A 26,874-nucleotide genomic window follows, 5' to 3' on the forward strand; every position below is an offset into this window, starting at 1 on the left:
GAACTAGTCATTAGTTGGTTTCCTTTTTTTGCTTTTCCAAATTTAAAGTAATTCTTAATTTGTATGCTATCATTCCAAGTTATAACAAACAAGAGTAAACATTCAAAATAAATTCTTTAATAAAAATCACTGTTTTGTTTGATCGCTCCTTGTCACTGGGTGAGCTCCTTAGCCCACATGTAGTGTAAAAAATCTACTCTAGAATGAGGAAGGTGGACTACCATCTCAACAGCCTCAGTATTTGAATACGATCTACTCAAGAATAAGGAAAACGTACTAGCCCATCTCAATCGACTTTCAATATGATTCAAACTTATAATTTGCATCAGGGATGAAAATAATTCATTTTTTTTGTTTACCCATACACCGATGGTTGTTAGCACTGTATACTCGGTACTGCCTGTGAGTTTTGTGAACAAATATCCGATGGCATACTACTCGTGTGGGATTCGAACCTGCGACCCTTGCAATTCTAGAGCAGTGTCTTACCAGCTAGACCACTGAGATTGCCCGGTAGCTAGAGGCAGGTCGAGTCCTATGCATTGGCAGCTGGTACTGCAACGATATAATAAATATTTGTTACGATTCAAACTTGTGTCCCAAACACCTTCCTTGTTTGTCCATTAATTTTGTCTAGACAAACATGTATGCACTTTGTGAAATACGAATTAGTTTGGCATTAGGTACAAGGTCTAATCACGAGCATTGAATTAATGCTCCAGGCTCACAATATCGTAGTACTGGTAGTAAAAACAAAGTACATTGGTCCCGTCCCAACTCTAGAATCAACCCAACTATAGTTGGGACAGTCCCAACTTGAGTATAACTAGGTTTGCCTGATTGTGTGTAAGAAACTGTGCACAATGCAACCGGCATAACACAAGTTGGACCAGTCCCAACTCTAGAATCAACCCAACAATAGTGTGGACTTTAGTCCCAACTTGAGTATAACTGGGTTTGCCTGATTGTGTGCAAGAAACTGTGCACAATGCACCCGGCATAACACAAGTTGGACCAGTCCCAACTATAGTTGGAATGATTCTTAAGTTGGGACAGAACCTACACAAAATGCGCAATGTACGGCCAACGAGGTGATCCTACAATAACAAACCCAAACCCCATACACCCACTCATTTTATAAGCATAGAACCAGCCAGTGTAAATACATGTAAGACCTTAGTGACCTGAACACAACAGTACAATATTGATATTTATCATAAGAATACCCTGCCTAGTTTGAATCTGAAAAGCTGACTCAAAGTTATCCATGCATACTACACTTCATTCACACAACACAAAGACTTAAATATAGAATTTGGTATTTCCACATTTTGCAATGTTCACAGTCAGACTTATACCAGTACCAGGTAGGGAGTGTCACTGTGTAATAGTCCAACGGATCATTGCTTGAATATCCTACTCTAACAGATTGGATGCTGTGTTTGTAACCATCTTCTTCTGCCACAATTCAAGTAAGTTGATTATAAGATTAGTCAGAATCAGGGTTCGAGTTAAAGTGATGTTCTTTGCTCTAGACTAGCAGAGTGAACTGTTTGAAAAGTCAAGACCAAACTAGGGCTTTTCAGAGCCAACACTACCTCAAAAGAGGATTAGTACATTACCCAACAGTTTACTCTTATTTTCAGCTTATTATTATCAGAGTTGATTTTTTTCAGATTTTGTTTAAGGATAATGAGTTTGTTTTAGTAGACACATGAATTGCAGAGAGCCGAATCTGTGGCATAATAAGCTGATATGTCAGCACAGCAAAGTTATGGTGTCAATGTATTTGCCGCATGAGGGCAGCATTCAAAGTGATACTGAACAGTACCAATGATGATGTGTGTATGAATCCCTACAGTCTTGTACAGTAGGGTAGACCATGGAGGTTGAATTGTTCTAATTCTACCTCCATGGGTAGATTAAGTAGAGAAACACATAGACGAGGAACAAATGATTAAATTCATACACCTAATACATTGTATACATCATGTGATTGCAGTTTGTTTGTACAGAGAGTCACAAATCTTAGAAATGTACTCAGCCAGATAATAATTAACGATACATGAACTATACTTTCCCCCTCTTGGTGATAGGATAATTATAAATGTATGCAAGTTGCACTTGTTCTATTGCTTTAGCTCATTCAACCAGAACCATTGTCTTAATTTATGAGTTTTACTCTTTCATACACATTTGTGGCACAATTTGATCGAGTTTCATGTCCATACATCATTTCAAAGAGAACTTTAATGCTGTAATGATGAGTTTTATTATTTTATATGAGTCTGCCTGTCACTATGTCAGTGGCAAGATTTGATACAAGTTTCATGTTGATACATCAGTTGAAAGAGAACTTATTGACACTCAATGCTTTCATGATGAGTTTTATTATTTTATATGAATCTGCCTGTCAGTGTCAGGGGCAAGATTTTATACAAGAAGATGTTATGCAAAAGCTGTTTTAGCTCATTCAACAGGCACCAGTGTCATACTTCTGAGACTCATTCTTTCTTATCAATCTGCCTGTAAGTGGCCAAAGTTCCAAGTTGATACATCATTATAAGAAGGAATGTCCATCGCTCGTGGAAATGACTGAAGAACTTTCAAGGTTTCTCATTCAACTCATTACTTAGGAGAAAGTGAAACAAGCGTTAGGTTCAGTCTTTTAGTTTGACTGTGCAATGTGCATGTCTATTGTAATGTTGAACTCAAAAATATAAACTTTAAAACTTTAACTTTCATTTCACTTCAAACTTTGATTTCCTCCTAGAGTCACAAAATGAGTACTTTAGACTGGTTGACTCGTACAAAGAGACAACCAACAGCTAGGTACAGCATACAAAGAAATAACCGAACCGTGTACTAAATATCCAACTTGTACATGATTGGCCTACATTATTATACACACATAGCTACATGCGCCATTGTTGTATGTCTATGTGGGTGTATTGTATCCTGAATATTGAGCTTGAAATCAACTTCCAGTTTGCAAGTTACCATTGGTGCGTGTCTGTGTGGCACAGAAACAGAGTTTTTACACACTATGCTTTAAAAAACAGTAGTTAATTCAGCTAGTGTAATTGATTTTTCTAGTAGATTTTTCTACTCGGAGTTTAATACTCACAGTTTAAATTTAATTAAAGCTAGTGTACAAACCAACACTGTCTTCAATATATCCATACATTAAATAACGATGATTTGTGTTAGTGTGTGTAACGGATTCAGAAAGACTAAGGGGTTGTCCAAAATCACAATCAATTATCACTCAACACTGGTTCAGGCAAAGTACGTATGGCAGAATGGTGATGGAATTGTGCCTTTGATAGAATGTGGCACACAGAGCGTGTCATGCGAGATTTTACTGTAAAAAAAAAACTAACACATATTTGTCTTTCAAAACAGGAAATGTATAACAATCAATGGCAGCTAGTTTGAACATTCAAAAATTGCTTTTTATTCTAATTCATGACAAAACCTCTGCGCCACTTTCTATTTTTGGATCATCAAAGACACCATTCCCCTGAATCCCTATCAGCCCCACTAGCATGACACCACAATCTTATCCAAGTCTAAACCATTAGGAATAGAGTGACATAGGATAGAATGATATTGCAGGATTGAGGTCACCTGTACGCAAAAAGGCCTCTACACAGTAAGGCATGTACAAGTAAACAAATATGCTTAAATTGCCTCTTTGTAAAACTAAACAAAGTGAAGATACCTTTGTTAAACTTATGAGAAGTAAATAAACAAAGAAACAGAAACAAAATTTCTGACAGGCATGTCTCATTTTGTAGTCAGTGATTGTATTAAGTGTTGACTAACAACTTAAGGCAAGTAAGATCATGTCTTCCACTGATAGTATTATACATTGAACTTACTTAGTTTTTTTTTCTCTTTTAATTCACAGTTTCACGTTTCAGCAATTACTTCCAATCATAATGGCATCCAATATAACAGCTCAGTCAGTGCTAGAAACGATAAGTCGAGATCATCTTGAATGTCCAATTTGCAGTGGGCCCTTCAAGCAACCCAAACTACTGGAGTGTTCTCATTCGTTTTGTCTTGAATGCCTTCAACAACTCAGACAGAATAGTCCAAGTACAACAAGGCTTTCATGTCCAGTGTGTAGACAAGAAACTCTAATAAATGAGAATGGCATTCATGGTCTCAAAACAAACTTAACAGCCCTTTCATTGATAGAAGCTATGGAAACACAAGAAACCCAACTGAAACAGCAGCAAGAAAAACAAGTACCCAGTCAGGAGTTTGTTTCCAAGTGTAGCAAGCATACTGGCAAGGATCATATTATGTATTGTGAAACATGCAAGAAACTGATATGTACAACTTGCATTGCTAAAGACCACAGAACGCACTCTGTAATAGAACTCACTGAAGCTTCGGACAAAAGTAAACAACATGCCACAGAACTTCTAGCAGAAGTAAGACAGAGTATAACAACCTTCAACATTGCCATTCAAGAAATAGACACATCTCGGAAGACACTAGACTCTATGTTTGCTGCAACCAAACAGAAAATCTCAGAGACGGCTGATAAGGAGTTTGCCAAAGTGGCTGCCAGGATCAGAGAGGAGAAGCAGAAACTGATGCAACAGGCAGAACAGATTTATAAAGACAGAGTCAAGACAATGCAAACTGCACGAGCTACAAACAGCAAAGAGATGAACAAAGCAAAGCACAAGCAGGATGAGGTAAATCAACTCATGGATCAACAGAACAAGATTGTACATCACATAGAACAACTAATACAAAACCTCAAAGAATACAGAGAGAAGAAACCAACAAAAGTACCGGATGGGTTGACTTACATGGACTTTAAAGAAGGTCAGCAATCACTAGGGAGACTGGTGCTGAAGGATGAACAACAAGTAAAATCAGCAACTTCTGCTCAGGCTAGAAAGCGAACATTTCGATCCATGAAACACTTCAAACAAGATAAATGGACATTAAAAACAATAATAAATAAATACAAGAACATGAAACAACAGATGGTAAAGATTAGTGCAGGGGATGTTGCTGCATACTCTAATGGTGATATTGTTGCGGCACTTTGGGATAATACCAGCTTGATTACAATGTCAGCAGTGAGCAACCCTCAATCCTATGTTGTCTCAAAAGAACTAACAATCAAAGGTATTACCGAACCAAGCAGTATGGCTGTGAATAAGAATGATGAGCTCATTGTTCTAGATAAAGAACCAGTCAAGTTCTTCAGCAGGAATTATCAGCTCCTCCATCAGTTCAATCCAGGCAGTGAACCATCATGTATTGCAGTGGATGACATCAATCTCATAGCAGTGGGTTATCGATACGAGGAAAAGATCTCTCTACACAAACCAGATGGATCTCTCATCAGAACACTGTCTGCTCCAGGGATTGGTTATTACTTAACTACCCACAAACAGAGACTCATCTACACGAACTACATGGATGCCAGTAAGTTGGTATCGGTAACCTACAATGGTGAAATGGTATTCTCAGTAGATATCGAGCACTCTGGGTGGCCTCAGGGTGTGTGTTGTGACAAGCATGGAAGCATCTATGTTGCTGTGTGGAGAGAACAAGGTTCATCATATGGTGATATCCATCATTACAGGCCTGATGGCAAGTACATTGGACGTATCATCAAGGCTTGTGTTTATCCCTATGGTCTCACATTCACACCAACTGGTGATCTGGTTGTGGCTACAGACAATTCAATTCAAATCTATCAGCATGAGTAAAGACATCAACAAACATTATGCTGGACCACAATAACATTCGAGCTGAGATAAACATTTCGGCAACACCAAAATTAATTTCTTGACTAAAATATCATATCACAAACATCAAACATGGATCTCATAAACAGGAACACTCATTGAAATGAAATCTTCACAGGTTACACGATCTCATAAACACGAACACTCATTGAAATGAAATGTTCACAGGTTACATGGATCTCATAAACAGGAACACTCATTGAAATGAAATGTTCAAAGGTTACATGGATCTCATAAACAGGAACACTCATTGAAATGAAATGTTCAAAGGTTACATGGATCTCATAAACAGGAACACTCATTTAAATGAAATGTTCACAGGTTTGATTGAAGTCTTCTTGTAAATATCTACATATTTAAATTGGATCAAATGGAATGTTCAAGAGATTCAATTTTTAATCTAATACATGCAATTACAAATAATTGTAGACTATACATTCACTGTAACTGCAGAAAAAAAGCACATTGTAGTTTTCAACAAAATGTCTCTACAAAATTATCAACGAAACAGTGACTTTGTTACCAAAAGAGTAACACAGTGACCTAATTGACTTAGTTGTTGTTAATAATAATAAAAATAATAATAACCATATTTATAGAGCGCCTTTTCCAAAGGAAATTATTACCAATTTATCTCCAGTAACCATAGATTTATATGGAAATTATATTGAACACTTTTTACTTTGGAATACATGTCCGGGCAATGGTGGTTGAAGCTTTGCATGGTGTGGAGAATAAGAGTAACTATAAATATATGAAAAGTAAACTTGTGGGTACAACCATGACTAAAATCTCTTTTAAAGGAGTGGTGGCTCTGAAAAGAGTTGGTTTGGTTTCTATACGTTTCAAACACTATACTCTGCTCGTCTTCAGGAGAAACATTCTTCATTCAAAGAGATTTTACTCATGGTGGTACCCGCAAGCTTACTATTCATATTTATATTTATAGTTACTCTTATGTCCGGGCAATATAGCTTTGCAGCTTTAATTTGATGTCAACTTTGTAACAGGTAAAATATTTAGTGTTGAGTGCAACCCTGGAGAAAGTCATCACATGCATATGACTCTTGTTACTTTTGTTAGTCACATCAGCCTTAACCAAACTGCATGTTATTGCAGTTTCGGATCAAGATTTTTGCCTAAGCTAGAGAATCTCTGTTGCTACTCTTTATTAATACTTGTTTGGACTACACCACATTTCATGAAGTCTTATTTAGTTTGTAACAATTTTTATGTTTTTCCTGAACAGGTACATGGCACACAATCTTTGGTTAAAGAAACAAGAACTAGTCAATAGTTGGTTTCCTATTTTTGCTTTTCCAAATTTAAAGTAATTCTTAATTTGTATGCTATCATTCCAAGTTATAACAAACAAAGAGTAAACATTGAAATAAATATTATAATACAAATCACTGTTTTGTTTAATCGCTCCTTGTCACTGGATGAGCTCATTAGTCTACATGTAGTGGTTAAGATCTACTCTAGAATGAGGAAAGTGGACTACCATTAGTGCTGGGCGAATAGTGAAATTTTGTTATTCGGATACCGCTGGCCAACTATCCGAAATTAACCGGATATTCGAATAGTTTTTTCGCCGCTAGAGGGCGCTGTTTAAAAAAAAAAAAAATATTTTTTTTTAAATAATTCTTTTTGCCGCTAGAGGGCGCTGTTCGTTTGTGAATGAGATCTTTTTGGGCGGATTGATATTAGTTTTAGACAGTGTCACTCGGTTCATTCATAAAAATGACCGGCTCTAATTTAAAGATGGCGATTTGCTTTTTCTTTTGATCGTGATTGACTCTACGTGAAGGAAAACTTTTGTAATCTTTGAACAAATTACGTCAGAAATGTCATTGTTTTAACTCTTCACGGAGGTGAGCATAGTTAAATACTTAATATATGCTGTTTTATGCTGTCTTAATAGAAGTTTCATAAGGATTCAGACAAAACATTCATATCAGTTGTCGCCCGACGTCCGCGGATATTCGGGTATTAAAGAATATCCGGTTACTCGGTTGTAATTACAGAATTATCCGGTTTGTAAATAGGTATTCGCGCCCTATGCGGATATCCGGTTAAGAAAAAAAAGGCATTCGCGGTTACGGATAGGAAAACCTATTCGCCATTAACCGGATATTCAAATAATTCGCCCAGGCCTAACTACCATCTCAAATGCCTCAGTATTTCAATATGATTTAAACCTGCTCCTTGTCACTGGGTGAGCTCATTGGCCTAGCAGTTAAGATCTACTCTAGAATGAGGAAGGTGGACTACCATCTCAACTGCCTCAGTATTTCAATATGATTCAAACTTGCTCCTTGTCACTGGGTGAGCTCATTGGCCTAGCAGTTAAGATCTACTCTAGAATGAGGAAGGTGGACTACCATCTCAACTGCCTCAGTATTTCAATACGATTCAAACTTGCTCCTTATCACTGGGTGAGCTCATTGGCCTAGCAGTTAAGATCTACTCTAGAATGAGGAAGGTGGACTACCAGATCAAATGCCTCAGTATTTCAATACTATTCAAACTTGCTCCTTATCACTGGGTGAGCTCATTGGCCTAGCAGTTAAGATCTACTCTAGAATGAGGAAGGTGGACTACCATCTCAACTGCCTCAGTATTTCAATATGATTCAAACTTGCTCCTTGTCACTGGGTGAGCTCATTGGCCTAGCAGTTAAGATCTACTCTAGAATGAGGAAGGTGGACTACCATCTCAACTGCCTCAGTATTTCAATATGATTCAAACATGCTCCTTATCACTGGGTGAGCTCATTGGCCTAGCAGTTAAGATCTACTCTAGAATGAGGAAGGTGGACTACCAGATCAAATGTCTCAGTATTTCAATACTATTCAAACTTGCTCCTTGTCACCGGGTTAGCCCATAGGCCTTGCAGTTAAGATCTACATGTACTCCAGAATGAGGAAAATAGACTTGCTAATCTCAATTGCCTTAGCATTTTAATATGATTCAAACTTGCTCCTTGTCGCTGGGTGAGGTCATTGGCCTAGTAGTTCAGATCTACTCTAGAATAAGGAAAACATACTAGCCCATCTCAATTGACTTTCAATATGATTCAAACTTATAATTTGCATCAGGGATGAAGATAATTCATTTTTTTTTTTACCCATACACCGATGGTTGTTAGCACTGTACACTCAGTACTGCCTGTGAGTTTTGTGAACAAATATCAGATGGCATACTACTCGTGTGGGATTCGAACCTGCGACCCTTGCAATTCTAGAGCAGTGTCTTACCAGCTAGACCACTGAGATTGCCCGGTAGCTAGAGGCAGGTCGAGTCCTATGCTTTGACAGCGGGTACCTCAACGATATAATAAATATTTTTTATGATTCAAACTTGTTGTGTCCCAAACACCTTCCTTGTTTGTCCATTTATTTTGTCTAGACAAACATATATGCACTTTGTGAAATTAGAATTAGTTTTGCATAAGTTACAAGCCAACATTGAGTTGATGCTCCAGGCTCACAATATAGTAGTACTGGTAGTAAAAACAAAGTACATTGGTCCCGTCCCAACTCTAGAATCAACCCAACTATAGTTGGGACTCTAGTCCCAACTTGAGTATAACTGGGTTTGCCCGTTTGTTTGTAAGAAACTGTTTACAATGCACCCGTCATAACTCAAGTTGGACCAGTCCCAGCATAGTTGGGATAATTCTAAAGTTGGGACAGAACCTACACACAATGCGCAATGTACGGCCAATGAGGTGATCCTACAATAACAAACCCAAGCCCCATACACCCACTCATTTTATAAGCATAGAACCAGCCAGTGTAAATACATGTAAGACCTTAGTGACCTGAACACAACAGTACAATATTGATATTTATCATAAGAATACCGTGCCTACTTTGAATCTGAAAAGCTGAATCAAAGTTATCCATGCATACTATACTTCATTCACACAACACAAAGACTTAAATATATAATTTGGTATTTCCACATTTGCAATGTTCACAGTCAGACTTATACCAGTACCAGGTAGGGAGTGTCACTGTGTAATAGTCCAACGGATCATTGCTTGAATATCCTACTCATCTAACAGATTGGATGCTGTGTTTCAAGCCATCTTCTTCTGCCACAATTCAAGTCAGTTGATTAAGATTAGTCAAAGGTAATCAGTAATGATTTTTTTGAGGAATAATTTACAAATCCAGTCTTTTGGCATACACTGTATAAGCTGCAAGGTGTATATGGCTCAGAACACCATAATCAGAAAAGCAGCAAAGAAGAGTGTGGATGTTAAAGGAACACGTTGCCTTGGATCGGTCGAGTTGGTCTTTGAAATGCGTTTGTAACCGTTTTTTATAAAATGCATATGGGTAGAAAGATGTTGAAAAAGTAGAATACAATGATCCACACAAACATGCCTCGAAATTGCGTGGTTTTCCTTTTACCTCGTCGACTAACACGTCGGCCATTTATGGGGGTCAAAATTTTGACTCCCATAAATGGCCGACCATGTTAGTTCGCACAGTAGAAGGAAAACCACGCAATTTCGAGGCAAACTTGTGTGGATCATTGTATTCTACTTTTAAAACATCTTTCCAACCATATGCATTTTATAAAAAACGGTTACAAACGCTTTTGTTTTGACCAACTCGTCCGATCCAAGGCAACGTGTTCCTTTAACCTATAAGCCACATTAGGATAGTATTCAAAGTGGTACTAAACGATGCCTGTATGTATTTATAAATCCCTACCGTCTTGTCTCACTTTTTACCCAAAATATTTAATGTAATAATAAAAACATTGCAATCATTGATTGCACTATTCGTCTTGAAAATCTCACACCCTGCCAGACGTGTGAACATTTGGCACACACCCAACACATTTGTTTGTACTGGTAGAGTCACACAAATTAGTTGATAGTACGTCTCAGCCACAAAGTATTTGCTACTTTAAGAACTACTTCACCAATCTTTAGGGGAAGGATAAGATTAGATGTATACAATTTGTAATATTGTTTTGATTTAGTTCATTCATCCAGAGTCAGTGTCATACTTCAGAGTTATATTCTTTTATGCCTGTCATCAGTGACAAGATTTTAAAATACACATTTCATGCCACTACATCCATTGCATAAGAAGTTATGGATGTCAAGGGGCAACATTTGAGACAAGTTCCAATTTGATACATTGTTATAATTAGGAGTTATTACAGGTAAATAAATATGCTTGCCTCTTTGTAAATTTACAAAAATAGCAAACAAAATGTCTGACCTTTGTTAATTTATGAGAAGTAAATGAACAAAGTAAAGGAGAAGTATTTTTTGACAAGCATGTCTCATTTTATAATCAGTGATTGTATAAAGTGTTGACTAATGACTAAAGGCAAGTAAGATCATGTACTCAAGTCTTCCACTGATGGTATTATACATTGAACTTAATTAGCTATTTTCTCTTTTATTTCAGTTTCACGTTCCAGCAAGTCCTTCCAATCATAATGGCATCCAACATAACAACTCAGTCAGTGCTAGAACAGATAAGTCAGGATCATCTTGAATGTCCAATTTGCAGCGGACGCTTCAAGCAACCCAAACTACTGGAGTGTTCTCATTCATTTTGTCTTGAATGCCTTCAACAACTCAGAAAGAATAGTCCAAGTACTACAAGGCTTCCTTGTCCAGTGTGTACACAGGAGACTCTAATAAATGAAAATGGTATTGATGATCTCAAAACAAACTTAACAGTCCTTTCATTGATAGAAGCTATTGAAACAAAGGAAACCCGACTGAAACAGCAGCAAGGAAAACAAGTACCCAGTCAGGAGTTTGTTTCCAAGTGTAGCAAGCATACTGGCAAGGATCTTATCATGTATTGTGAAACATGCAAGAAACTGATATGTACAACTTGCATTACTAAAGAACATAGCAAGCACCCTGCAATAGAACTGAATGAAGCTTCGGACAAAAGTAAACAACATGCGTCAGAACTTCTAGAAAAAATAAGTCAGAGTATCACAACCTTCAACATTGCCATTCAAGAAATAGACACATCTCGTAAGAAACTAGACTCTATGTTTGCTGCAACCAAACAGAAAATCTCCAAGAGGGCTGATCAGGAGATTGCCAAGGTGGCTGCCAAGATCAGAGAGGAAAAGCAGACACTGATGCAAGAGGCAGAACAGATTTATAAAGACAGAGTCAAGACAATGGAAACTGCACGAGCTACTAACAGCATAGAGATCAACACAGCAGAGCTCAAGCAGGATGAGGTAAATCAACTCATGGATCAACAGATCAAGATTGTTCATCACATAGAACAACTCTTACAAGACCTCAAAGAGTACAGAGAGAAGAAACCAACAAAAGTACCGGATGGGTTGAGTTATATGGACTTTAAAGAAGGCCAAAACTCACTAGGGAAACTAATGCTGAAAGATAAATGGACATTAAAAACAAACATTAATAAATACAAGAACATAAAACAACAATCAAGAATGGGCATTTCTGCGCGGCATGTTGCTGCATACTCTAATAGTGACATTGCTGCTCTAAATCAGAACAATAAAAGCTTGATTACAATACCAGCAGAGAGCAATCCTCATTCCTCTGTCATTCCACAAGAACTATTAATCCAAGGTATTACCAGACCAAGCAGTATGACTGTGAATGAGAATGATGAGCTCATTGTTCTAGAAAATGAAACAGTCAATATCTTCAGCAGGAATTATCAGCTCCTCCATCAGTTCAATCCAGGCAGAAAACCATCATGTATTGCAGTGGATGACATCAATCTCATAGCAGTGGGTAATTATACCAAGGCAGAGATCTCTCTACACAAACCAGATGGATCCCTCATCAAAACACTGTCTGCTCCAGGGATTGGTTATCACCTGACTACCTACAAACTGAGACTCATCTACACCAACTGGGATGGCAATAAGTTAGTATCAGTAACCTACAATGGTGGAATGGTATTCTCAGTAGATATCAATCAGTCTGGGTTCCCTCGTGGTGTGTGTTGCGACAAGGATGGGAGCATCTATGTTGCTGTATGGAGAGCAACATACCCATCATCAGGTGATATCCATCATTACAGTCCTGATGGCAAGTACATTGGATGTATCATCAAGGCTTGTGGTTATCCCAATGGTATCACAATTACACCAGCTGGTGATCTGGTTGTGGCTACAGACAAATCAGTTCAAATCTATCAGCATGAGTAAAGACATCAACAAACATTATGCTGGACCACAATAACATTCAATCTGAGATAAACATTTGGGTAAAACAAAAATCATTATCTTCTGTCAAAATATTATTTCATTTACATCAACTCTGTGACAAATAACATAAATGAAATGTTATTGTACTTCACTGCATGGGTTTGAAAATGAAAACAAATACTACTTAGTAAAGACAGCAATGATTGTAATAAAATGCAATGCCATTCATGGCATGAAGAGTTCAATGCAGCAGAAAACTTACTCAGAAGACAAATATTTTGTAACCAAATTACATGATATAAATTATAGATTGTGATATTCTGATTATTTGATTTAACTAATACTTCATTATTGAAAATAGTAATATCAACATAAAGAGTAGTGCTGGGCGAATAGTGAAATTTTGATATTAGGATACCGCTGGCCAACTATCCGAAATTAACCGGATATTCGAACGGTAATTTTCGCCGCTAGAGGGCGCTATTTAAATTTAAAAAAATATAAAAAGTAAAAAAAATTGGCGGATTGATATTAGTTTTAGACAGTCTTACTCGGCTCATTCATAAAAATAACCGGATTTAATTAAAAGATGGCGATTTGCTTTTTCTTTTGATTGTGATTGACTCTACGTGAAGGAAAACTTTCGTAATTTTTGAACAAATTACGTCAGAAATGTCAGTTTTAACTCTTCACGGAGGTGAGCATAGTTAAATACTTAATTTATGCTGTTTTATGCTGTCTTAATAGAAGTTTCATGAGGATTCAGACAAAACATTCCCATCAGTTGTCGCCAGACGTCCGCGGATATTCAGATACTAAAAGAATATCCGGTTACTTGGTTGTAATTACAGAACTATCCGGTTAATAAATAGGTATTCGAGCCCTATGCGGATATCCGGTTAAGAAAAAAAAGGCATTCGCGGTTACGGATAGGAAAACCTACTCGCCATTAACCGGATATTTGAATAATTCACCCAGGCCAACATGAGAGCAGATTGTTCAAATAGTACTTTGATCAATACTAAATAATACAAATTATCTTTTGGCTAGGGAAGTAAAAAAATGTATTGACAAGAGAGCAAAAAGACATTGTTGATGCTTTTCAGAAAAAAAATTAAATTGTATATTTCAAGCAGTTTGGCCTAGTAATGGTTTTCACCAAATTTACCCCAAAGTTCAATTGATGGTTCTGAATTGGTTTTGGTACATGTAGTGTGTCAAATCAAAATGCCGTTTTAGTCCAACTCAAACATGCGGCATTGCGGCAACAGGGGGTTGACTGATCTTAGTGTGTCAAAAAAAAATGTTGTGTTTGGTAGAAACTGAGTGACTACATGTCCAGCCTAGAATCCACTAATGCATTTATTTCAAAACCCCAAAATAATGTGTCATGAAGAAGTGATATATTATAAGATGTTAAACATGAAATTTAAATAAATTGGTATGAAGGGTGTACCTTGGTGAAAGCAAACAAAGTTAAATTATGATATTGGGCAACATTGTGTTTTACTTTTCTAAATCATTCTCACTACAGATTCTACAGACTACAGATTTTAACTATTTGTATCTTAATTGATCTATTTGTATATGTGGATGCCAGTGTAAAGTGTAATCAAACTTAACTAAAACTGCATTACATATTCAGTCAGAAAACAAGATGGCTTGTTATAGTAAGAGTAATTGATTCAAACAAACAAACTAATAAGAAGAACAAAATTGAAATGTGGAGTATAAGATTTCAGATTCTTCTAGAAGGACACTGTACATCAGTTTACCACATATACATCCATGTAGTTATGTGTAGATCATGAACATGTGAATGTACATGTATACACACACATTTACTATGTGTATACAACTGTTTAATGTACAACTACAACTGATGAGTCTAAGATCTCACCTCTCTAGGTGACACAAGAGTAATTGATTATTGGTCTCTAGAATATCAATCCTTTTAATGTCATTTCAGTGACTTATCTCCTACCCTTCTACCATCAGGCAACATTCACATCAGAATTGAAATAACTCACTAAAAATAACAACCTCTTGCTCTGATTGGTCTATTGTTTGCATGACCTAATGATATATTTTCCCAACCACTACTTGTGAAAGGAATGTTCAAAGGATAAAACTTTTCTATAAAAAATGCATTCACACAGAGTTGTACACTACACATAATTGTAAATAACCATGTTGAACTGCAGAAAGGTGCAGATCTGTGTACAAAATGAGGTATCACTCTGTAACCATGAGTCAGTTGCAAACAATGTAACTGAGTGACCTAAATTACGTTTATAATTATTGAGCAAAAGCAATGTATGTATTAACAAAATAGATAGGTGCTTTTTTCTACAAACATGTAAAACAGTTCATTTGTGATGAAATGTATTGGTTTTCTTTATTTATTTCACTCCATTACCATGCACCAGCAATTTCACTTTATGTATCAAGTTAAATTGCTTGTTTATGGTAACAGAGTGACATACACAAGTATATTTGTGTGTAATAATAGAGAAATTTTGCAAGCATTATGTACTTGATACTGAAGATATGATAACCATTTTCTTTCCAATTTATTTTGCAATCATAGATATATGTGTCAGGCCTTGGCCAAAGTATGGATCAAAAAATTATTTGTGTCTGTTCTTTTTACATTTGAGTAGTTTTTTTATCTAACTGATTATCGTCAGACCCCATGCATGACGCATGTAAAGAAAGTTCCAAGCAAGCATGAAAAAAAAAGGCTATTCGTTATGCTGCACATTAACAACATTTTGCCTCGCATAAAAACATTACCAGGAAAAAAGTTTTTAATCCTGGGCAAAGTTACAACTAAGATCATCAAAGCAGTATCTGTTCAGAATATAGGTGTATGAGCTTTTCGTATCTGATTGTCAACATGCAGGCAAAACAGTGAAGCAATGTTTACACAACACAAAGTGTTGACATATACAAATTCATACCTATAGTCTTGCTAAACCATCCAAATGTAATCTTAAAAAAAATAAAAAAATTCATATTTGTAAAGCAAAACTTGATGTTCTTAATTGTTGTCAAACTGATGTATAGTTTCTTAAAGGCACTGGACAAGTTTAGCAATTACTCAAAGTATATACTAGCATACACAATTTCTTCATAACAAGCAACGGAGAGCTGTTGATAGCATAACATAATGTGATAAATGACTTCTTATGAAGAATATGTAACATAGTTTTTGAGAAGGTTATGTCTCTCTAAAAAGTTTGAAGCCTTTTTCATACATCTGAAAGCATGCATCTGTGCAACAAGGTTTTTTTAGTTTTTTTTTGTTTTTTTTTGCAACTTCAATGACCAATTGAGTCCATATTTCCGAGATTTAATATTTCATACATATGTCGGGATCACAAAGTGGGAATCGTGGTCTTTGATTTAACCTCAGTGTCTAGTTCCTTTAAGTCTTACATGTACAGATGTAGCCTTTGTGATTATATTTGCAGTTTTTATTATTTTGGATTTTTCAAAGTCGTTTTTAGTTTAAAAATGCTATGTCAGATTTTGGGCCCCCCAAACATTAAAAAATAGAATTTTTTGAGTGAATTGTATTTCAAAGAGTATAACCCGCTCCATCGAAAAAATGTTTAACTTTTACTTTTAATATCAGGAACCATGACAACAGTTTTAAACGTTTCTTAAAAAACACATAAGAATTGGTCACGTGATATATTGTCAGGATCCCGACAAAAAATAATTTTGAGCACTTGATTTCACTGCTACTAATAATTGGCGGACATTTTCGAGCAATGGCTCAAATGAAAGCCTGTATCTTTCTGGACCCCCATCAAAATACCTATTGAATTTTAAATCAAAATCTTTTGGTCAAATCTGCCAAAAATCTGACATAGCATCTTTAATGTCAAATGTAAATATAAATTTATAAATGCATGGGTCTTCTTTTCTTATTTCATTATTTAGTAAAATTCATGGTTTATGGTAGTGGAGTGACATATACTTTAGCGAGTAATTACAATAAAACATACTATAAAGTTTTTATTGAAATCATTGTCATATTGTTAGTGAATTTATAACTTCTAAAATTTTGTTTAGTTAACTCTTTCAGTGCTCGCTTTTCGAGGTTTTTCAAATTTATGTGTGTCCCTCCCCCACCCCCCCCCCAAAAAAAATAAATCACCTCAATTTGCTCGCATATGAAGACACAAATCTAATTGCAAAATGAAGACACAAATCTGATTATGTCAGCATTTCAAAAAGTACAGCTATTTACCATCACTCACTGTTACAGTACCTGATAACAGACCTAGATGTACTTCAAACTGTTTTTGTATTTAAAGTCCAAGTTCATTATCAGCAGCCATACTCCAATAAACTGATAATCTGGCCATTGATCATTATAAATGGTTGTTTGTCTGATCTTTGACTATAACAGCAAGTAGCTCTAGTGCACAGTATACATTGCCCTGTACTGACACGTACAGGTTTTTCATTCTTAAAGGCACTCAGGACACCTTTGGTAATTGTCAAAGACCAGTCTTCTCACTTGGTGTATCTCAACATATGTATGAATTAACAAACCTGTGAAAATTTGAACTCAATTGGTCATTGAAGTTGTGAGAGATTGAAGAAAGCACCCTTGTCGCACAAGGTGTGTGCTTTCAGATGCTTGAATTCGAGAACTCAGCTGCTCAGGTCTCAAATTCAATTCAAATATTTTAGTGAGAAATTACTATTTTCTCAAAAACTATGTTAGGGCCTACTTCAGAGGGAGCATCTTAAAATGTTTATACTATCAACAGCTCTCCAATGCTCCTTATCAAGAAATGTTTTATGCTAGCAATCATTTTGAGTTATTTAACAGTAGTGTCCAATGCCTTTAAATGCCATTTTGACTGGAAAACCCAATCTCAAGAACAAACATTCAACAGGATTAACAGTTTGTATAATTACTCCTTTGTGTAAGGGCAACTCTCAGGGTAGAATTTGAGGAAGTTGGAACCATTTACAGTTACGAGAAGAGGATAGACTTGAGGAATACTTTTAAATATTATTCACATATTATTAATAAAGTCATCACAGAGACAATTCGTTCAACATTTTGGGGGGATAAAAAGAGATATATTTTACCAAACCTACAGTACTTTGAAGTGAAACATTTCTCAAAATTCATTACACTGTCCAAAGCAGCTGTACTTTTTGTTAAATTTAGGTTTGCTTGGTTATACTGTTCCAAAACTGCTGTCTAGCTGTACTCGGCTTAATTAACAAAGGAAATACTATCATTACAATCCAAAGATCACGCTCCAAACTTGTGCCCAACATTATGTAAGTGCTATATGTCTGCTTCCATATGACGTGCCCCCCCCCCCCCACAAACACAAACGGCTTTACATTTGATCCCCAAAACCGAACCGATCCAACAATAGTTTTGTGACTTGTTTCGTGACACAAGTCACAAGACTGGGACTCAAACCAACACTCTGCTGATCAGTAACACCAGAGCCCGAGTGCGGTGCACTTGTCAAAACATTTCAGAGCAAATAGAAGGGACAACACTAAATTTCACTTTGTCCTCCACATTCAAAGTTTGCAATTTCTGTTAAAGGCACTGTACACGTTTGGTTGAATGTCAAAGACCAGTGTCCTTACTTGGTGTATCAAACAAGAAAAAACTGAAAAATGTTATTATGAGGTACCCGACTGCATGGCGTAATAAAAACTGTTTAATAAGCATAAAATAACAAGCCTGTGAAAATTTGGGTTCAATTGGTCATCGAAGTTGCGAGAAAATGATGACAGAAAAAAAAACCTTGTTGGACGAATTTGTCTGCTTTCAGATAGGAATAAAAGACTTCTAGCTAGAAGTCTTTTATTATTTCATTGAGAAACTACCTCTTTCTCAAAAACTACATTACTTCAGAGGGAGCCGTTTCACAAAATGTTTCACAAAACTACCAACAGCTCTCCAATGCTCGTTACCAAGTCAGTTTTTAAGTTAATATTTGTTTTGAGTAATTACCAAACGTGTACCTTCCCTTTAACAGGACTTTGGGAAGTATTTCCAATATTTCTCTAAAATCTCACATTTTCATGGTGATTACCAGTTACCAACTACTAACAACAGAAATCTAGTACACTGAAAACAGTTTTTATAACGCCATGCAGTCAGGCACCTCACAATAACCTTTTCAGTTTTTTCTTGTTTGAGAAGTTTCTCTCATCAAATCAATTCTAGATATCATCTACCCAGATGTGTCAAAGACAAACAAACACAAATTGATTGGCTATGAATAAAAACATCTGTGACAAACAAGAAGATCTGTAGGTCTGTGACGAGAGATGTCAACATGAAATAAACATTGACAGTAAATGCTGACTATCGCTTACCTCTCATTGTGAGCTTCCTGTTTCTTGTGCATATTCAACTCTCCCTGTAGTGTCTTCAGAGCTTCACTGCCAGAGTCTTCAGCATCTACCCTGGAAGTCTGAGACTGAGTAGGATCTTATGGGTCTTGGGTTACCTTGGTTATGGGCATCCAAGATGAGGAGCAAAGCCTGAGATAAAAGAGGATCAGAGTAAAGAAGAAGGGTTTAAATAAGGGATTCAAAAGATTGTCAAACTGGTATTCATGGTATGCACCACAGTTTCAGTGTGTATGTGTATTGCCAATGACTATGGGTAATACAAGACTAACTTACACAAGAAATGATTTGTACAAAACCAACAATCATGTCTATGCTCCGTCATGAAATTAAGCGCACCGCTAAAGGACTTCAAATCAAACAACTGCATTTGTTTTATTTATTTATTTTTGAAATATTTAAAACATTTTAAGTATTTGATGTATGTGGCTACAAAATAAATAAACTTGAGTAAGCAGCAAACAGCAGTGCATTATAAATGTGATTTTCAAACATGAATAATGAAAGTCTATATTCAATAGCTAATTCTAGCAACAAGAGTAATATTTTACAAACAGCTTTCTCATTTTCAATCAAATACATTAGAATCAGTCTGCCAAGATGAATACACATTGAATGAAGTGTCTTAATGAACGCTTTTATTAAAGAGATGCTAACTGAATGTAAAACCAGACAAGTATTGCAGTATGCTGGGGTCCAATGTACAACAACCTGTTATTGATTAGTCACTGAGTCCCAGTAATGTACATGTAGGGGTCACAGACACCATGAACTTTCAGATTGATTTCATTTCAGTGTGTAAATATGCGCCAAGTGCAGTATACATGTAAGTAGAACTGTACATTACCATTACACTGCTACAAACAAGAGCTAAATTAAGAAACTGGAATTTCCACAAAACAGTAATACATAGGGCGTGTTGTTCCAAAGTTCAACTACGAGCTATGTAACTCTATGGAAATACAGTGTGACATGATTCAGTGTGTTGTGCCAACATTAAACAGATCATTGCTGGAATTTCCTCTTCAACTTTAAGGATTGTTGCTGTGTTTTATGTTACATTCTTCTGTCAAATACTGGTAAGCAATATTTGGAATTAAAGTTTGTAAACTTTGTACACGTAGGGAACCAGAATAAAAGGCCTTGTTGAACATTAGTGGTGCCAGTCAAAAGCCGTTCAACATGTAACTGCGGTTGAGCCAAGAATCAAATCTCATTTTATATACAACCTGGGAAACTGCAGCAAAGGGATCACTTTAAAGGGATGTGATAATTTATTTCAATTATCAAGAAATAAACCACAGGGAAAACGGGGTAGTTTTTCAAAGAATTTGGGTCCTACAAATAACTACATGTATTTGTAAGAGCAGAACTTAAAAATGCAGCCTCTGGTTCAAAGTGGCAGTCTTTAACAACTAAACTATCTAGGATGAAAGTTACGGCAAGATGCTCAGTCTGTTTCCCCTGTGGTTTGCTACTTGAAATTGTTTTTTGTTGGTAGTATGTTTAAAGGCCCCAGACACCTTTGGTATTTATCAAAGACCATGATCTTTGATAATTACTGCAGTGTTATCAGAACATTGGCATAAACTGTCAAATTATAAACCCCAGGGGAAAACGACTAGGTAATGTTCAAAGAATTTGGGTCAAACAAAGAAAGATTTAAACGACGGCAAGATACCAGTCAGTTTCCCCTTTGGTTTTCTACTTAAAAAGCTATTTTTTGGGAGTATGTTTACAGGCCACGGCAACTTTGGTAATTGTAAAAGACCAGTATTCTTAGTACATTGGCACAAAATAACAAATCTGTGGAAATTTACACCAAGCTGACATCCAAGTTGCAGGAAAATAATGAAAGAAAAAAAAACCTTTTTGCACAACTTTGTGTGCTTCAGATCCCTAATAAAAGGCCTGAAGTCTTTTGATATTTGAAAGAGAAATTACCTTTTTTCTCAAAAACTACATTACTTCAGAGAGAGCCGTTTCTCAGAATGTTTTCAACTATCAACAGCTCTGTTACCAAGTTATTTGTTGTGCTAAGTTGAATAATTACCAACACGAGGCCCATGAGAAGCTTTATGGATTGCCTGGTAGATGTAATTCAATGCAGTTCATCAGTTAATATCAGTCGCTTGTCTGCAATTGGCCAATCCCAATTTTAATCAGCGGTTCGAGCGCTATCTATTACAGATCATGGAACAACTTTGGTCGTTTTGCTGCTTGGCAAAATTGTCAGTGCCCGCACAAAACTACAAAATTATAAACACAATACACCATTTCAGTGCACCTTGAAATTACACGCTAGTATTTTATCAAAGATCGATGTTTGGTGTAAAAAGTGTGCAACGACTTGTACCCAGAAGTCAGCTATTTTGCAATTGCATTTCGCCTGCTTTTTTTTTTCATTGTGTTGGAAGGCAACCTGACTACTTTTTTAGCCAATGCATGGAACCTTGTGTCCAAGACTCAATAATTGAGTTGACCCCGCCCTACATGTATCATGAAACTATTGTACCTTAACCATCAGGGGCCCCGAGGGTGACAATTTTATGTTGAAACAAACAGCAAGGCAAAAGGCAAGACTGCCAATAATCAGAGAGCAGGATTACAGAAAAAATACCCACACGCAAATCCAAGGTTGTAGCTAGGGCAATGCTGGCTAATTTTGTCCAGGTTGGGGGTGTATTGGGGGTGCATAGCGCCTCACAAGCCGGGTTTGCTTAAGGGTCCCTGGTGGGGTCAAGGGGCAGCATCCTTGGAAGCTGAAGGGTTTTAGATTTTTGTGTGCTCTTCTCTCCTGGCCATATTTGTGCCCTTGACATAGTCATTACTTAAAAGGTAAATCAAGTATTCTGTTTTCGATTATGTCTAATTTCAAAATAGGGTACGTAGGTAGGGAAAATTAAGACTATTCCATTTAAAAAAGGAAGCACATTTGTTTAATAGAAAAGCCATATTTCACTGAGTGATATTCATTGACAATTTACAAACAAAGTGCATTCAATAAACTCCAAAATTGATTCTTGTCATTTCATTTTTTATGTTTTGATTTCTTTTGCACAAACTAAATCAGGAAAAATCATCATTTAAAAATAAACCGTTTTTATGCAACGTGGACGACTCCACCAACCTTGTCTGCCCATCAGAGTCGCGGTACACAAGGTCTTGTTCTGCCTCTCTTTTTTTCCTTGCATGGGTACAAAAAGTCTCATTTCTACTGAAAATTTGTCTGTTCAACAAGACTGGGTGCATTTGATGCAGTGATCAGTGGCCAAGTGTGGGTACCTGCTAGCATATAGAGCATGGAGGTAGAAATAGTTCTATCTCCATGCATAGACTAAGGCTGCCAGGTTTGTTAGAACCGTTCGTTCAAGTCACATGTCTGGCAGAACTCCTTGGTCCATCCGTTGATGGGACTATACATTAAGAAACACTGAAAACCATTAATGAGTTCCCACTCTATGACTGAGTGAAGTATAAGGGGGGGGGGGGTGGTTCATGCAAGAATGGGACCAGGTTTTAATAAGCGTTACTCGTGACATATCTCTTTTAAAAATTCTATGCTTGGATCATCATAGGCACAATTACCCAAATTCCCAACCAGCTCCAGCATGACACCCCAATCTTATCCAAGTCCAAACCATTAGGAATGGAGTGACATAGGATAGAATGATATTGATACAGGTGTATATAATATTCCTCATCCTTTCTTATCATACTGAAAATGGTTTCAAAGGGCTATATACATGTACATAGTTTTGTCTAATTGTAAAACTGCTAAAAAAAGACAATGAGCACCCATAAATGTATTTATGAAGAAATTAACATAAATTACAAAGTTGTAATTTTAGACAAGCCTGTGTTATTGTAACATTGATTGTATAAACTAGTGACTAATGACCAAGACTTTAAATTGGGGCTCGAAATGTCTATAGGACCAACATTTCTTCATACAAGACCAGAATAAAAAATAAGGACAAACTTCCTGACCCAAGTTAATATGCATTAAGAGTATTTTTTAAGTTGACTAAGCGCTAAGACATGTTAGAGAAGATTGGTTTTATTTGTCTTCATAAGTATGAAGTAAAGCCCACTCCATTATGCCTTTACTCAGTAGAACTGAAATAAGTTGCATCAGACTTAAGTCAGCAATTCCAGAATTTTCTTTGTTCAAGATGTTACACAGTGAGGTAATATGCTTCATTGATGGTCAATTAAAAAACACAAAACTACTGAGCTGGTTCTGTTAAAAGTTTATTGGCTCGACACTAAAACTACCATCCTCTGGCCTGTGGTCCAGTGTGGAATTCAAGCCCTAATTATGACTAATGGCAAGTATAATATGACTAAGTAATTGAGTCTTCCACTGATATTATAAAACACTGAACTATTTAAGCTAGGTTTCTCTTTTAATTCACAGCTCAACAATTCAGCAAGTACTTCCAATCAGAATGGCATCCAATGTAACAGCTCAGTCAGTGCTAGCTCAGTCAGTGCTAGCAGAGATAAGTCAGGATCATCTTGAATGTCCAATTTGCAGTGGACGCTTAGAGCAACCCAAACTACTGAAGTGTTCTCATTCATATTGTTATAAATGCCTTCAACAACTCAGAGAGAAGGGCCCAAGTACTACAAGGCTTTCATGCCCAAATTGCAGACAAGAAACTGTGTTAGAAGAAAATGGCATTGATGGTCTGAAAGCAGACTTTAAAACACTTTCATTGATAGAAGCTATTGAAAAACAGGAAACTCAACTGAAACAACTTCTCGGGAAAGAATTTGTTACCAAATGTAGCAAGCATACTGACAAAGATGTTATTATGTTTTGTAAAAATTGCAACAAGTTGGTATGCACAACTTGCATTTCAAAAGACCATCAAACCCATTCTCTGATTGAAATAAATGAAGCTTCAGACAAATGCAAACAAAGCGCCACAGAACTTGCAGCAGAACTAAGACAGAGAATCAAAACCTACAACATTGCCATTCAAGAAATAGACATGTCCCGTAAGACTTTAGACTCTATGTTTGCTGCAACCAAACAGAAAATCTCCAAGAAGGCTGATAAGGAGATTGCCAAGGTGGCTGCCAGGATCAGAGAGGAGAAGCAGAAACTGATGCAAGAGGCTGAACAGATTTATAAAGACAGAGTCAAGACAATGGAAACTGCACGAGCTACAAACAGCAAAGAGATGAACAAAGCAAAGCACAAGCAGGATGAGGTAAATCAACTCATGGATCAACAGAACAAGATTGTACATCACATAAAACAACTCTTAGAAGACCTCAAAAAATACAGAGAGAAGAAACCAACAAAAGTACCAGATGGGTTGAGCTATATGGACTTTAAAGAATGCCAGAAATCACTAGGGAGACTGGTGCTAAAAAATAAGTGGACATTAAAAACAGCAACTAATGAATACAGGAACATAGAACTATCAAAAGTGGGCATTTCTGCAGGGCAGGTTGCTGCATACTCTAATAGTGATATTGTTGCTCTAAATAAGTACAATGGTAGCTTGATTACAATACCAGCAGAGAGCAATCCTCAATCTACTGTCATTCCACAAGAACTACCAATCAAAGGTCTTACCAGACTCAGCAGAGTGGCTGTGAATAAGAATGATGAGCTCATTGTTCTAGATCGTGGAGCAGTCAAGATCTTCAGCAGGAATTATCAGCTCCTCCATCAGTTCAATCCAGGCAGTAAACCATCATGTATTGCAGTGGATGACAACAATCTGATAGCAGTAGGTTATGATGACAAGGCACAGATCTCTCAACAAAAACCAGATGGATCCCTCATCAGAACACTGTCTGCTCCAAGGATTGGTTATTACTTAACTACCTACAAACAGCGACTCATCTACACCAACTGGTTTTACAGGAAGTTAGTATCAGTAACCTACAATGGTGAAATGGTATTCTCAGTACTTATCAATGAGTCTGGGTTCCCTCGTGGTGTGTGTTGTGACAAGGATGGTAGCATCTATGTTGCTGTATGGAGAGAAATATGTTCATCATCAGGTGAGATCCATCATTACAGTCCTGATGGCAAGTACATTGGATGTATCATCGAGGATTGTAATTATCCCTCTGGTATCACAATCACACCAGCTGGTGATCTGGTTGCGGTTACAAACAATTCAGTTCAAATCTATCAGCATGAATAAAGACATCATCAAACTTTATGCTGGACCACAATAACATTCAAGCTGAGATAAACATTTCGGCAACACCAAAATTAATTTCTTGACTAAAATATCATATCACAAACGTCAAACATGGATCTCATAAACACGAACACTCATTGAAATGAAATGTTCAAAGGTTACCTGGATCTCATGAACACTTATTAAAATGAAATGTTCAAAGGTTACATGGATCTCAAAAACAGGAACACGCATTGAAATGAAATGTTCACAGGTTACATGATTGAAGTATTCTTGTATATATCTACATATTTAAATTGGATCAAATGGAATGTTCAAGAGATTCAATTTTTAATCTAATACATGCAATTACAAATAATTGTAGACTATACATATACTGTAACTGCAGAAAAAAGCAGATTTGTGTAGTTTTCAACAAAATGTCTCTACAAAATTCACAACGAAACAGTGACTTTGTTACCAAAAGAGTGACCTTATTGACTTAGTTGCTATTAATAATAATAAAAATAATAATAACCATATTAATAGAGCGCCTTTTCCAAAGGAAATTATTACCAATTTATCTCCAGTAGATTTATATGGTAATTATATTTAACACTTTTTACTTTGGAATACATGTCCGGGCAATGGTGTTTGAAGCTTTGCATGGTGTGGAGAATAAGAGTAACTATAAATATATGAATAGTAAACTTGTAGGTAATCTCTTTTAAAGGAGTGGTGGCTCTGAAAAGAGTTGGTTTGGTTTCTATACGTTTCAAACACTATTCTCTGCTCGTCTTCAGGAGAAACATTCTTCATTCTCATGAAGACGAGCAGAGTATACTGTTTGAAATGTCAAGACCAAACCAGCTCTTTTCAGAGCCACCACTCCTTTAAAAGAGATTTTACTCATGGTTGTACCCGCAAGTTTACTATTCATATTTATATTTATAGTTATTCTTATGTCTAGGCAATATAGCTTTGCAGCTTTAATTTGATGTCAACTTCGTAACAGGTCAAATTTTTAGTGTTGAGTGTAACCCTGGAGAAAGTCATCCTATGCATGTGACTCTTGTTACTGTTGTTAGTCACATCAGCCTTAACCAAACTGCAAGTTTTTGCAGTTAGTTTATCAATGATTAATTCCACCCTCATTTCATCACCCTGGTGTTCTCTAAAATTAGTTAAGGATCAAGACTGTTTGCCTAAGCTAGAGAATCTCTGTTGCTACTCTTTAATACTTGTTGGACTACACCGAATTTCAAGCAGTCTTATTAAGTTGGTATATGTTTTTCTTCAACAACTTTTTTTCTTCTGAATATGTA

The 26,874-nt window shown here is 36.4% G+C and overlaps 5 protein-coding genes across 14 annotated transcripts in view; 4 read left to right on the forward strand and 1 right to left on the reverse strand.

Moving 5' to 3' along the window:
- Nucleotides 1-26,874, reverse strand: part of LOC139949514 (uncharacterized) — a 266,216-nt gene that overhangs the window by 147,440 nt on the left and 91,902 nt on the right. The gene's annotated exons all lie outside the window — the stretch shown is intronic.
- On the forward strand, nucleotides 1,250-7,120 carry LOC139949506 (uncharacterized). The gene is made up of 2 exons (XM_071947871.1): nucleotides 1,250-1,472; nucleotides 3,914-7,120. Exon 2 carries the CDS (start codon nucleotides 3,945-3,947, stop codon nucleotides 5,745-5,747), a length of 1,803 nt encoding a protein of 600 aa, XP_071803972.1. The 5' UTR covers nucleotides 1,250-1,472; nucleotides 3,914-3,944; the 3' UTR covers nucleotides 5,748-7,120.
- LOC139950036 (uncharacterized) lies at nucleotides 11,259-12,983 on the forward strand. The gene is made up of 2 exons (XM_071948668.1): nucleotides 11,259-12,125; nucleotides 12,318-12,983. Exons 1-2 carry the CDS (start codon nucleotides 11,259-11,261, stop codon nucleotides 12,981-12,983), a joined length of 1,533 nt encoding a protein of 510 aa, XP_071804769.1.
- LOC139949511 (uncharacterized) lies at nucleotides 20,344-26,254 on the forward strand. Its single transcript, XM_071947877.1, has 2 exons — nucleotides 20,344-20,476; nucleotides 23,818-26,254. The coding sequence occupies exons 1-2, from the start codon at nucleotides 20,451-20,453 to the stop codon at nucleotides 25,568-25,570; spliced, it is 1,779 nt and encodes a 592-aa protein (XP_071803978.1). The 5' UTR covers nucleotides 20,344-20,450; the 3' UTR covers nucleotides 25,571-26,254.
- The window catches only part of LOC139949512 (uncharacterized), a 287,926-nt gene continuing 284,799 nt past the window's right edge, over nucleotides 23,748-26,874 (forward strand). The window contains exon 1 of the mRNA XM_071947879.1: nucleotides 23,748-23,797. The gene's annotated coding sequence lies outside the window, so the exon portion shown is untranslated. The remainder of the gene's footprint in view (nucleotides 23,798-26,874) is intronic.

The sequence above is a fragment of the Asterias amurensis genome, chromosome 17, assembly GCF_032118995.1.
Source record: "Asterias amurensis chromosome 17, ASM3211899v1".
Classification (NCBI taxonomy): domain Eukaryota; kingdom Metazoa; phylum Echinodermata; class Asteroidea; order Forcipulatida; family Asteriidae; genus Asterias; species Asterias amurensis.

What these genes read in the sequence shown, in the direction of transcription:
- LOC139949506 (XM_071947871.1), top strand. Translation starts at nt 3,945, where the DNA reads ATGGCATCCAATATAACAGCTCAGTCAGTGCTAGAAACGATAAGTCGA.
- LOC139950036 (XM_071948668.1), top strand. Translation starts at nt 11,259, where the DNA reads ATGGCATCCAACATAACAACTCAGTCAGTGCTAGAACAGATAAGTCAG. An exon ending in GAGAGAAGAAACCAACAAAA is followed by an intron (nt 12,126 to 12,317) that starts GTACCGGATGGG and finishes GCTCTAAATCAG; the next exon opens with AACAATAAAAGCTTGATTAC.
- LOC139949511 (XM_071947877.1), top strand. Translation starts at nt 20,451, where the DNA reads ATGTTACATTCTTCTGTCAAATACTG. An exon ending in CATTCTTCTGTCAAATACTG is followed by an intron (nt 20,477 to 23,817) that starts GTAAGCAATATT and finishes TTTAATTCACAG; the next exon opens with CTCAACAATTCAGCAAGTAC.